The sequence below is a fragment of the Corvus moneduloides genome, chromosome 19 (genome assembly GCF_009650955.1).
Source record: "Corvus moneduloides isolate bCorMon1 chromosome 19, bCorMon1.pri, whole genome shotgun sequence".
In the NCBI taxonomy this organism is placed as follows: domain Eukaryota; kingdom Metazoa; phylum Chordata; class Aves; order Passeriformes; family Corvidae; genus Corvus; species Corvus moneduloides.
Genome location: NC_045494.1, coordinates 2551399 through 2563830, shown reverse-complemented (window position 1 = coordinate 2563830; position 12432 = coordinate 2551399). Strand labels below are relative to the sequence as shown.

Here is a 12432-nt window from a genome sequence, read left to right as displayed (position 1 = left end):
GGAGCATGTTGGGCTTTTAAAAACAAAACATCTTTCCAGTGGATCTGCAGTCAAAACAGGGAGGCGAGGAAATCAGACAAGCCAGGGAGTCCAAATGAGCTGGAAGGGTGCATGGCCACGGGATAATTCAATGAGGTAAATGAATTTGACTGTTCCGGAACTTCCCCAGCTTGAGGATTGTGCATCTGATTTGCAGAGCTGCCTCAAACCACAAGGGCCGTCTGCTTGTTGCTCAACAAAAGGTCGGGGCTCTGCTGCAGCTGCTGATTTACTCATTTTCAAGGCATGAGCTCATTTAGGAGAGCAGCAGAAGCGCTTTCTGGCATCCCTTCGCATTGGGCAGCAGGGGAGCAATGGGGAAGGCTCCTCATGACTGCAAAAAGCCCATCTGAGATGCACTTACCAAAAAATAGCACTTTTCTGACCAAAACCTGTGCCTCAGTGTGGGACCCAGCTGTGGGAAGCCCTGCCCTGACTGCACATTATCTACAGAAAATGCTTTTTCACATAGAAATGAAGCAGTCTCCTGCTGCACAAAAACCTGCTCCAAGCACTCCTTGGGGTTTCCCATCCTGCTCCTGGCCCTGCTGCTGAGGTGGGACCCCAACTCCTCAGGGCTTCACTGAGCAGCAGCAGGAGAACACAGAACGTCTCAAAGTATCATTAATTAAATCCCCAAAGCAGATGCTCCACAGGATTTCTGAGAAGGGGACTCAGGACCAGACTTTGTATCTGCCAGGAGGAGGAGAAGGGCTGGGAATGGAGCCAGACCCTTCCAGGGGGACATGCCAAGCAAAGGAGAAAGGAACAGTGAGAGCTCCGGGAAACCCTTATCAAAGAGAAATTCAGCATGTTAACTCAGGGACTTTCTGGACATCTCTTAAAAGAAGCATTATAAGGGAATGAATTAATTTTACAGCTTAAAAAACCCCAAAACCGCATGGCACACTGCCCTTGCACACCATCAGAAACCAACGAGTATGAAATGCTGGGAACTGTCCCCAAGCTCAGATTAAACTTATCTGGGGTTATTTTCCTCTCCACTGAGGGGCTCAGGGAGCACAAATCCCTTTTATTTTGCTACACCCTTCACCGACCCACAAGGCTGGAGGTGACCACCTCCTCCTCTTCCTCAGCACGGTCTGTCCAGGGACCTGGCAGTCCCACAGGACATCCCAGGAGCAGACAGCGGCCTCCATCCCTGCAGAGCACGTTTCATGTCCCACCTTCATTCAAACCTCCCCCATCTCACTGCCCCTCACCCCAGAGCCAGCATCCACCCAGCAAGTTCACCTTGGGGACAGCTCCAAGCACAAAAATGAATTGTTTTTTTCACTGGGGTTAATTTTTCAGTGGCTGGAGGTGATTCATCCCTGCAGATGGACAATGTGCCATGCCAGGAGCATGCAACTGCTGTGGGGTCACTGCTAGCCCTGAGTTGGGCTGAATGAATCCGGCTGCAAAATGCAACACAACCGCGGGAGGTCGAATCTCCAGTGCTGCAACACTGCAAAATTCCCGCAAATCCAGTTAAAAATACGTAAATACTGCAGCCTGAGAGCCCTGGCCATGCCAAGAGCCAGGGCCCCCCATGCTCTGCCTGAGCACAACCACCTGAAACTCTGGTGCACCCCAAAATCAACCCAGAATTTTGAAAACCATCCCCGTTTCCAGCACAGCAAAACACCCACGCCACAGAAACCGAAGTGTTTAACAACCCAATCTATCTTTATTTTGGAAGTACTTCCTGCTGGGAAAGGAAAATCCTCACCTTTACAAGTACAGCCAAGTGGTGAAAGAAAGGCAAAATGTGTGTAAAATAAACTGCACAAGGTCCAAGAGCAGGAGGAGCGTCACGAATGTGTCACCTTCAGGCCTGACACCTTCTGCTTCTGCTGCCAGGGCTCTGGATGTCGGCTGTGCAATAAAGCTCACTTGCTATACAGAGAGACTCTTAAACAAGGACTTTTCTTGGGAATGTAAATGAAACCAGACACGTTAAAGTCTCCATAGAAAAATACAACCTTGTAACAACACCACGAAGTGAATGCGTTTTCCAAGCTTTGGGTACATCAGATACTCACAACAATCCTGCAAGGCAGTTCCAACCATCTCACCTGGGAATGGTGACCCAAACTGGGTGGATTTACTCCAAATCCCCCCAAATCCAGTTTATCTCTGGGAGCACAGGCTGGGTGTGTGTTGGACTGATGGGATTTGGTGTGTCACTGATAACAGCAGAACAAATGGGCTTCAAAGCCCAGGAATAAAGCTTTCCTGTTCCCAGGGCATTCCCTGGTTTAATTTTGCCTGGTTTTTTTTCCTATTCTGGAAATTAGAGACATCTAATGACACTTTGAAACACTTCTGATACAATACACTATGAGGACAGTGATGTTTTGGGGTGGAACTTTACTCCAGTTGACACACGATGTCACCAGGCCAAAAAGATCCCACCCAAACACGGAATTAATTTAACGAGCCAAATTTAACAAGCTGCACAAAAACCAGTGCCACCATCCACTGGGCTCCTCCAAGATAAACAATAGCACCAAACCAAGTTTCTAATCCAAACTTTTCACATCTGAAATGTGAGGAAATATGGAAAGATCTGGAACAGGGTGGTATCACCCAGACAGCACAGAACTATTTTACAGACTATTAACTCCAAGGTAAAGAATAAATTCAAGGCAGACACCAAGGCTGCTCACAGGTCACATTGTAATTCCCTAAATCCATGTGACAAGAGCGTGCTGGATTGACGGGCAAGTGACACTTGGCTGAAACACCATTGGCAAAAAGAGACCAAAGAAATGAGGGATTTGGAAAAAATGCACTGAACCTGTACACACCTGCACGGGAAAGTGCCAACAGGCAGAATTCTGGGTCCCAAATTGCTTCAAGTAAAGGAAAAAGCTCAGAGCTCCCAGCCAGCAGCAGGGCTGGGGCTAAAGAAACCAAACACTTGAATTTGGGATGTTTTTCTTTGCTGACAGGGAAGTTCCAGCCCTGTCAGGCAGCACTGGAGCTGCAGTTTGGAGACTGGTGCTTTAATCCCATCCTTTAATCCTTCATTTCCAGGGCTGTGGCTCCCTGGGGAAGCAAACAGGATGTCCAGGGCTTTCTGCAGGGCTTGGACATTTTAACTCTGAACCCAAAGCTGTGCATTTATAGGCCGCCTATGGGTACAAGAGAGGAAGTAAAATTGTACATAAAGAGTTCACATCTCCCTAAAGGAAAATAGTGAATTAACAGATTTTAACAGACTTTGGCTGAACACACTGATAAAGCATTATCAGACATACCACACACATTATTGCCTCACAATTACAAACAGCTGGGACACACAACTCCAACATTACCCATTTTTTTGAGTTTTCTCAAGAAAAACAAAGGTATTTTCTAACTTTAAAATGAAGATACATAAGTGATATGACTTATGAAGCCAATGTCTCAGTATAAACACATCTCTGTACCTGTTCATTGCAGAGCAAAATGAACTGGGAGCAATCTTTAATTTCACCTTATAAAACTAAAAAAAGTGATGATACCTTTGTGTAGAAAAAACCAAAAAAATAATGTATTTTCAACATACATCTGTCATTTCTCAGGCTAAAGGACCACATATTCTACTCTTCTTAGTGCTTCTATGCAAACCAAAGGCACCTTTCTTATGAATGTGGCTTCGAATTTCATTTGGGGTTTGACAAAGGGGGGTGACAAACGGCCAGGCCACGCCCAAGCAAACGTCCCTGTGTGACTGACTGCAACCACAACAACGAGGGACTGGGAAACACTGGTGCTCATGAATGCACTGGCAAGGAAAAGGAAAGCATCTCCAAAGCACTGTGTGTGAGAGCAGCTGGCAGGACACAGTTGTTACAGCCAGGGGAAGAATCAGACTGTTTTTAATGGAGACAAGGCAGAACCACATCTCTGCAAACCCCGTAAGGACAGTGTGTTGGTTTCACACAGCCTAGCTTTAGTGCTCGAAACTTCTGTGGCCGGCACAGAGCCAGTCGCTGAAGGCTCTGACCATGGGCAGGTTAGCAGCCCAATTAGACAAGGTGATAACACCTCTGTGATGACATATTTAAGAAGGGAATAGGAGAGCGGGAAGCTCTCTTTCTTCTCCCGAGGGGTGGCGAGGCAGCTGCTGGGGCCCATCCTGGCGGGGGCCGCGTGGCCGGGGCCCTCCCGAGGCCAGAGCCCTCCCAAGGCCAGAGCCCTCCCAAGGCTGGGACTCTCCCAAGGATGAGACCGCACAGCCGGAGCCCTCCTGAGACCGGCACCCTCCCGAGGATGAGACCGCACAGCTGGAGCCCTCCTGACACCGGCACCCTCCCAAGGATGAGACCGCACAGCCGGAGCCCTCCTGAGACCGGCACCCTCCCGAGGATGAGACCGCACAGCCGGAGCCCTCCTGAGACCGGCACCCTCCCGAGGATGAGACCGCACAGCCGGAGCCCTCCTGAGGCCGGCACCCTCCCGAGGATGAGGCGGCGCAGCCGAGGCCGTCCTGAGGCCAGGACCCTCCATAGGCCGGGACTGCACAGCCGGAGCCCTCCCGAGGCCGGAGCCGCCTGTGTGGTGCTGGCGAGGACCACGCGGCCAGGGCCGGCTGTGCGGTGCCGGCAGGGATCAAGTGGGCAGCAGTGAGAGACACGGTGAGCAATTCCCCGATGCGGAGCCTGGACAAGATCAACCTCTCAAGTGCAACTTGAAGACACCAATTTTCTTCCAAGTCAGAGGAAAAGCGAGGACACATGAGGAAAACCAACATGGTGGCACTGAGGTCAGTGAGAAGAAGGAGAGGGAGGAGGTGCCCCAAGCACCGGAGCTGAGATTCTCCTGCAAGCCGTGGTGAGGACTATCATACAACAAACTGTTTCCCTATAATTCGTGAGGTGCATGGTGGGGTGCAGAGATCCATGCACAGCCCCTGAAGAAGAGTACTCACGCTGGAGTGTGTGGGTGCTGAAAAGCTGTAACCTAGTGAGGAACTCAGAGAGAGATGACCCTTGCTTTTAGAGATGGAGAGCCTTTGCTTCCAAACTACAACAGCTCATCCTTAAAAGACTAAACCCCATGAACTAAAATGACCCACGCTGGGCAGTTGTGGGAAGACTGCTTGGCCCGTGGGAGGGACTCACATTGCAGCAGGTTCAGGTGGGACTGTTGCTTGTGAAAGTTAAAACCATGCTGGAAAAGTTTGCAGAGAGCTATCTCCTGTGGGAAGGATCCCACGGCACAGCAGAAGAAACTCTTTTCCTTAAGCATACTGAAGAAAGACTTTTAAGAAGTGAAATACTGACCAAAACCCCATGTTCTGTTTCTTTGCGTAGTCGGTGGAAAGAGGGAGAGACTGGGAAAGAAAGATGTCCTGAAAGTTCACTTTGGTTCTCATTACCCTTTTTACTTTTAATTTTGTTAATAAATCGTCTTTATACTGTTTTAAGTTTTGAACCTGTTTTGCCTTAAAACACTTAAAGTGTTTTTGTTGTTTCAATAATCCTTAACTCATGAAAATGAAGTTTTAATTTTCCCTCCTCTGCTTAGCTATAGCAGAGGAAAATAAATAGATGGTTTTTTCATGGGTGCCTGGTGCTCAGCCAGCATCAAACCCTGACAGACAGTTGTGTCTTTGTACTTTTAACCAAGCAGGGGAAGGAGCACATCCACTCTGTCCAGCCCCTGTGCCCCCAGCATGCATGACAAACCCCAGTGGCACCCACATGGCAGCACACAGCTGCCACCCTGCAAGTGCCAAGCTGTGTCTGTAAATGAACATTTTCACGCTGGTGGGACGCCAAGCTGAGCTTGTGGTGCAATTCAGGACCCTCCTTGCAGTGGGACAGTGACTGCAGTGGTTTTCCCCCCTCTCTTCTAAGCAGGTGCATCTTCAAAGCAGAAGCAGGGATGGACCAGCTGGTGGAGGAGCAGGATCTCACAGGCATGGGTGTGCAGGACAGGCAGCAGTGCCCACCCAAGGGCATGGCCAGACCCTGCAAACCACCCCGCGGGGCAGGATGCTCCAGCAGCGACTGGCTTCGCTCAGACACAGGATCCTCCTGAAGGACAGCCCAGCCTCTGGCCCAGCAGAGCCAAGGGAAGGCAGGTGGGAGCTCCTGCCCCAGCCACCAACACCAGGAGACACCTGGCTGCCATGGCAGTGCCCTCCTGCCCAACACAAACCAGTAACAGCGAGGGGAGGAGGGATTTGGGTCAGTCAGAGGAGCAGTGGGATGCTCACCGCTCCTGCGGCGTTATTCCCAAGGCCAGGATGGTGGGACATGCTCAGAGCTTCCAAACCCAGCTGTCCTTGCCCACGCCGGCTTCGAGGAGCAGAGAGAGGATCGGCGCTGGCACCAACACGAGCATGAGGAGCTCAGAAAATGACTCGGTCCTCCTGTGTCCTGTCCCACCACAGGCTGCTGTTCAGGGTGCCCAAGCTGCTGTCCTCCTCCTCCTGCTCCTTAGCAAGCTCCACAAACACCTGGAACACATGGAAAAGATCCTTGTAGGAGCTTCCTTGGTCACAAATACAACTCATGCTAAAAACCTCACGAGTATTCATGTATTGCTTCATCCCTGAGTAGCAAATTTTCAGTATTTTGAGGTTTTTCTCCTTATTCCTGCCCTCCCACCTCTTTTCTTCAAGAGCACAATAAAAAGGAAGTTCAGCACTGAAGACATTAATTGTCAGCAGTAATTAATCCACAATAAGCAATAACAAGTCTCAGCCTCACCCTCCTTCCAGCCACGAACAGCAAATGCCTGTTCTTGGAATAAATCAGAGCAGCTTTTCCACTAAAACCACACATTTGCTTTCTTCCAGTCACTGCAGTTGGCATCTTATTTTTAGAGGGGAAAACAGGAATAAAGAGGAGCTGGAGAGCTGGCAGATGTGATTCACTTCGAAAAAAGGGAATTTAGTTTCCCAAAAATGCCCCAACAGGCAACAGCAAAGCGGCCCCCGTGGCCTGAGAGCAGAGCTTGGGGGATGAGCTGCCTGCATAGGGCTCATCATCATGGAATGCTTTGGGATGGAAGGGACCATAAATCCCATCCCCCCATGGGCAGGGACACCTTCCACTATCCCAGGTGCTCCAAGCCCCATCCAACCTGGCCTTGGACACTTCCAGGGATCCAGGGGCAGCCACAGCTTCTCTGGAAATTCCATCCCAGCCCCTCCCCACCCTCACAGGGAGGAATTCCTTCCCAGTATCCCATCTAACCCTGCCTTCTGACACCTTCACCTGGCAGGGTTTACATCCACAAAATAGAATTTAACACACCTGTTCCAGTGTTGCTTGAGAAAAGCTGTAGTCCTCGATGTTGAAGGCGTGTTTTACTGGTGAAGGAATTGGTAAGAGCAGAGTTAGGGACACTTTACTCACTCTTGATTTCACAAGAAACAGAGTTGGGGACAACAACAATAAAAGAAAAATAAATAAGTTTGGAACAGAAATGGACAAGTGACACCACATGGCAGAAGAGTCAGTTATGGGAGACAAAAGGATTTGTGTGTGTGATGTATGGCAAGTGCTTCCTTCATTACCTTCTTCCAGCTTGGAAAAAGAATGCGAAAGCGACTGTACATCTTCTTTAGGGATTTTATATGCCAAGATAGAAGCAAAGCTGGAACAAAGAGGCAAAACAAATTTAGCTTCAAGCAAAATCACTCAAAGTGAAAATACTAATACCCAGTGGAATGTATTTTAACTTATTTTCCGAAGGTTACTCCAGGCATTTTGACTGTCATGATCACACAGAAGGGGAATGATGCAGCTCCAGGTGCATCAGCTGAGACCTCCCTGAGACTGTTGTAAGTTCATGCTCTTCCACTCAGATTCAATCATTTATATTCTGCTTGCTCATGGCAGATTTGCTGCCTGGAACTCCCAGAGTCCTGACGTTTTACCTTTCAGCTGAACTGGGAGGTCACAGCAGGTCCTGGAAGTTTGCATCACGCAGCTGTTCCTGCAACCCTGACTGCAGCACGGGGAGCTGCTCTGCTCCCCACATCTCCTGCTGGAGAGGGAACTCCCCTCCAACCCTGCACATCCCATGTCTGAGGAAGGATCACACTCGTGATCCCTCAAGGATCACACTCCTCATGGGATGCCTGCTGTGCCCTTTGTGGAGTCTCTCCAGTCACCGAGCCAAACCCTCGGGTGCATACAGCAGAAACTCAGAGCTGTTGGTGGAACAGCAGCCAGCCCACCCTCAAACTGAGACCCCCAGAGACCTCAGGCATTTCCAGGTAAGGGCAGTGAGTCAGAGACTTGGATTTCAGCCCTTTCCCAGGGGCCCTGCCCCAGGAGGAAGCTGTCAGGCAACAGCTATGCAGAAATCCAGTTTTGCTTCCTCCACGCTGAACATCTGCACGGGCTCCCGGCCCTGCCCTGGCAGCCCGGGCTCTGCCGCCTTCCAGATCCCTTCCTCTTTTTCATTCTTCATTTTTTTTAAGCTGTGTGTAAATATTCACATGCCCTCCCCTGTGCCAAGGAGCTGCTGTGAAATTAGAGGGTTTAATTAACATCAGTATTTTCTGGGTATCTGACAAACCTCACCTTTCCTGGCGGTTGGCGTTGGGGAAGATGTGCAAAATCTGGCTCTGCAGATACTCCACCTGCTGCACATCTGTTGTTTCCCTCAATTTCATTTCCAAGAAGTACCCTCTGCCAAACTTGCTCTTCAGGTGCTGGACAGTACCTATACACCTACGAATTACAGACAGAAAACACAGGTTGTACTCAACAACACCCTCACCTCAAACAGACCCTTTTTGCTGTTAAGGATTAATTTCACTCCAAATTTAGGTACAAAATTCATCTGTATTTTCAGACAAATATATCCCAGGTGGCAGCTGCCTGTCCCCCTGCCCCAGGTGGTACCTGAGCTGCCCTGACACCAGGATGGCCACACGGTCACAGACAGCATCTGCCTCCTCCATGTAGTGCGTGGTCAGGATGGCTGCTCTCTCCTTGTTTTTAAAGGCTGCTCGGATTGCCCTCCTACAAAACACAACCAAAACCATCCCTGAATAAAAACATTTGGCAGGGAACAGTAAATCCTGGCTTCACAGGGAAGGAGGATTGTGATGGACCCTCTATTTATGGATTACTGCTACTCCCACAGCAACAATTAACACCTGAATTTCCCAAAGACGGCTCGAATCTGTATCCCTTATGTTGTTTTAAGGATTTCTTTCAACTTTCAAGCTTTTAAATCCCAAGCTGTTCTGGGACAGGACACAGCTGCACTGCACCTGGCATGAAGGTTGGGCTGATTCTCCCCTTCTTGTGAGACCCCACCTGCAGTCCTGTGTCCAGCTCTGCGGCTCCCAACACAGGAGGAGCTGCTGGAGTGAGTCCAGAGGAGGCCACAGAGATGCTCCAAGAGCTGGAGCCCCTCTGCTCTGGAGCCAGGCTGAGAGCTGGGGTTGTTCAATCAAAAGACAAGCTCTGGGGAGACTTTCGAGCCCCTTCCAGGGCCTAAAGGGGCTCCAGGAGAGCTGGAGAGGGACGTTGGACAAGGGATGGAGGGACAGGACACAGGGAATGGCTTCCCACTGCCGGAGGGAAGGGTTAAGTGGGATATTAAGCAGAAATTATTCTGCTTTAGTGGAAGGTGCCCCTGCCCGTGGCAGGGGGTGGAACTGGATGATCTTTAGGTCCCTTCCAACTCAGCCCACTCCGTTATTCCCTGTGTGTGGCTCTCCCTGGTGTGGGCAGGGATAACACACACCCCAGACCAGGCTGACTCCCTGGAGCCTGTGGCCAGCACTCACCACATGTGCTGCTTGGCTTTGGGATCCATCCCGGTGGAGGGCTCGTCCAGCAGCGTGACGCGCGGGTTGCCCAGCATGCTGAGGGCAAAGCAGAGCTGGGGGAAGGCAGAGGGGCAGGGTGAGGACAGGGAGAGTGCTGGTGACCCCCAGAGTGACCCCAGAGCCCCCCATACCTTGCGTTTCAGCCCCATTCCCAACTTCTTCGTCGTTTTCTGCAGGTGGTCTTTTAAATCAAGGACACTGGTGATGCTGGGGAGGGAAGGAGCAGGTGTGAGAGGCTGGGAGGGGGATGGTCTGGCTTCCCCCTCATCAGAGTATGCAAACAGCTCCTTTTGAAGAGCTCAGGTACAAATATTTGTTTATCAAAGATAAAAAAAGCAGAGCAAAAAGCAGAATTGGAGCTTCCATACAAGACCACCTGTCCTGGAGGAGCCTGTGGTGACAACAGAAACAGCTCCAAGCCTAGGACTCCCCCTCCTTGCAGCTTCTACAAAGGTCACTGTTAGTACTTCACAACCTTAAAAAAATTACTTTAAAAAAACATATATCAAAACTAAAAATCCCAGTTGAATTTTCTGTGGCTGAACCTTCATCTCCTCACCTATGAATTCACCACTGCAGAATTTCAACCAAGCTCAAAACCAAACTTAAATGGAAACAAAGATTGCTTTAGGAAAGGAGAGAAGGGGAAAAAAAAACCACAAAAAAAAAGCCAAAACCCCTCCAGTAATAAGCTTGAAGATAAAAAAAGCTGAGGAAACTCCAGTTAAACCACAAAGATTTCTCCAACAAACTCACTCACCGCTTGATGACTTCTTTAACATCAGCCTGGCTCATCCCTTTGATGGCACCATAAATCTCAAAGTGTTCCTGCAGTGTGATATCTGGCCAGAGAGGATTCGTTTGAGGACAGTACCCCAAAAATTTCACTGAGTCATCCTCACTGCTCAGCCCCGAGGAATAATCTCCCATCAGAACCTGCAAGGAAAATGCCCAGACCTTAATCCAGAATATTGGAAATTTCCAAACTGGCTTTGCATGGTTTTAGCAAAACGCTCTCAGGAATGCTTGCAATAATAACAATAAAATTGAAATATGGATTTTTTGTGTAACTGTAGCATGGAACACACCTGCCCACTGGTTGGCTCAATCTCTCCAACAAGCATATTAATTAATGTGCTTTTCCCAGCTCCATTGGGTCCCAACAAACCCAGGATTTCTCCTAAAGAAAGACACAAACCATTGCCCACGAGGTCAGATAAACGGTTCCAAGAGCTGTTTTTATAAATGAAACAGCTCAACAGCAAGCAACTGAACTCCAACCTTTCTTCACGCAGAGGGAAACATGTTTGGTTGCCACTTTCTTTATTTTTCTCCCCAGAAGAAATTCCTTCCTTTCATCAAACTCTTTGTGCAGGCTGCTGACCAGGATTGCTGGCATCTGGCAGGGAAGAGGGAAGTGGCTGCAGATCCCAGCAGCTGTGGGGGAGCCTCCAGATTTGGGGGTTTGGGCAGAGCCAGGCTTTACCTCCTCGCTCCTGGGGCTGCTCAGGATCTCTTTGACTCGCAGCCTCTCTGCCTTCACATCCTCATCCTCGTTCTCCTCGTGAGGGACATCTGGGAACTTCCAGCTCTTGGCTTTTGTAAAACATTTTCTGAAGGGGAGGAAAACAGCACGAGGCCTCTGCTCAGCTCTCAGCTGAGGCTGGCTCAGGGCTTTTGTGCTCAAAGCCATTTGTGTTTGCCAAGGCCAGGAGAAGCAGATTCCTGCAGCTCATCCCAGAGCAGGACGAGCTCAGGGGCTGCCACTGTGTCACCTCCCTGCTGAGCTCTTTGTGGGGGCACAGCATCCCTGGCCATGCAATGGGAATGGCAGTTCCCCTGGTTTTATATAGGGAACATCCTTATAGAATTCCTGCTTTTGCAGTGATGGAACTTAAAAGGAAATAAAGCCCCCATCTCTGCACTGCAGTGACTGAGTCTCAGAAGGGATATAATAAAAGGTGGTGTATTTCTTCCACTGCACATCCCAGTTTAACCACCACCAGCAGCACCTCCAAAACCAGTTTCTTTGGACTATGGCTTGAAAAAAGAACCAGTCAAGAGACACACCTGAAGAAGGGATCCTCTCTCACCGTCCTCCCTCCATTCTTCAGCTCGAAGCAGCGCAGCAGGAACAGCCACACCACACACTGCAAATAGGGCTGAGGCAGACAAAAACCACCCTGGTCACCAGCCAGGCTGGGGACCCTGGGGGTGACACCACCAGAGTGATGAGGGACAAGAAGCTGCAGCTCTGCACCACCACACAAGTGCTGGTGTTGCCAAGAATATATTTAATATATCATTAAATGCTGCTCAGCGGGTCTGAGGATGCACAACCAAAGTGGGCTTAGATTTAAAAGCAATTACTTGGGGTTTTTGCACAGAGAAGGGACTGCCCCTGCTCTGGAGCTCTTGCTCCATCAGCAGGGATTCCCATAATAATCAGAATAAATACTGGCAGGGTTAATCAGGCCACAGGAGCAGCAGATGTTGAACTGGTGGGCACAGCTGCAGGCTCAGCATCAGAGCAAATCTTTACTGATAAAGATGTTGGACAGAAGGGGATCCCAGCAGGAACCACAATTCCCTAC

General features: G+C 49.6%; 1 protein-coding gene and 1 long non-coding RNA gene across 4 annotated transcripts in view; one reads left to right on the top strand and one right to left on the bottom strand.

The window, feature by feature from the left end:
* Positions 1-12432, top strand: part of LOC116453344 — a 20258-nt gene extending 7826 nt beyond the window's left edge. Inside the window, exons 2-3 of the long non-coding RNA XR_004243761.1 lie at positions 1105-1111; positions 12350-12432. This is a non-coding gene — a long non-coding RNA (uncharacterized LOC116453344). The remainder of the gene's footprint in view (positions 1-1104; positions 1112-12349) is intronic.
* The window catches only part of ABCA5 (ATP binding cassette subfamily A member 5), a 32105-nt gene continuing 25193 nt past the window's right edge, over positions 5521-12432 (bottom strand). For all 3 annotated transcript variants that reach the window (XM_032128645.1, XM_032128644.1, XM_032128646.1), the window contains 12 exons: positions 11909-12000; positions 11325-11451; positions 11120-11237; positions 10927-11018; positions 10599-10774; positions 9970-10045; positions 9797-9891; positions 8901-9020; positions 8577-8726; positions 7562-7641; positions 7299-7354; positions 5521-6496 (listed from right to left, as the gene is read on the bottom strand). In XM_032128645.1, coding sequence (XP_031984536.1) covers positions 6389-6496; positions 7299-7354; positions 7562-7641; positions 8577-8726; positions 8901-9020; positions 9797-9891; positions 9970-10045; positions 10599-10774; positions 10927-11018; positions 11120-11237; positions 11325-11451; positions 11909-12000 — 1290 coding nt within the window. In that variant the 3' untranslated portion in view covers positions 5521-6388. The remainder of the gene's footprint in view (positions 6497-7298; positions 7355-7561; positions 7642-8576; positions 8727-8900; positions 9021-9796; positions 9892-9969; positions 10046-10598; positions 10775-10926; positions 11019-11119; positions 11238-11324; positions 11452-11908; positions 12001-12432) is intronic.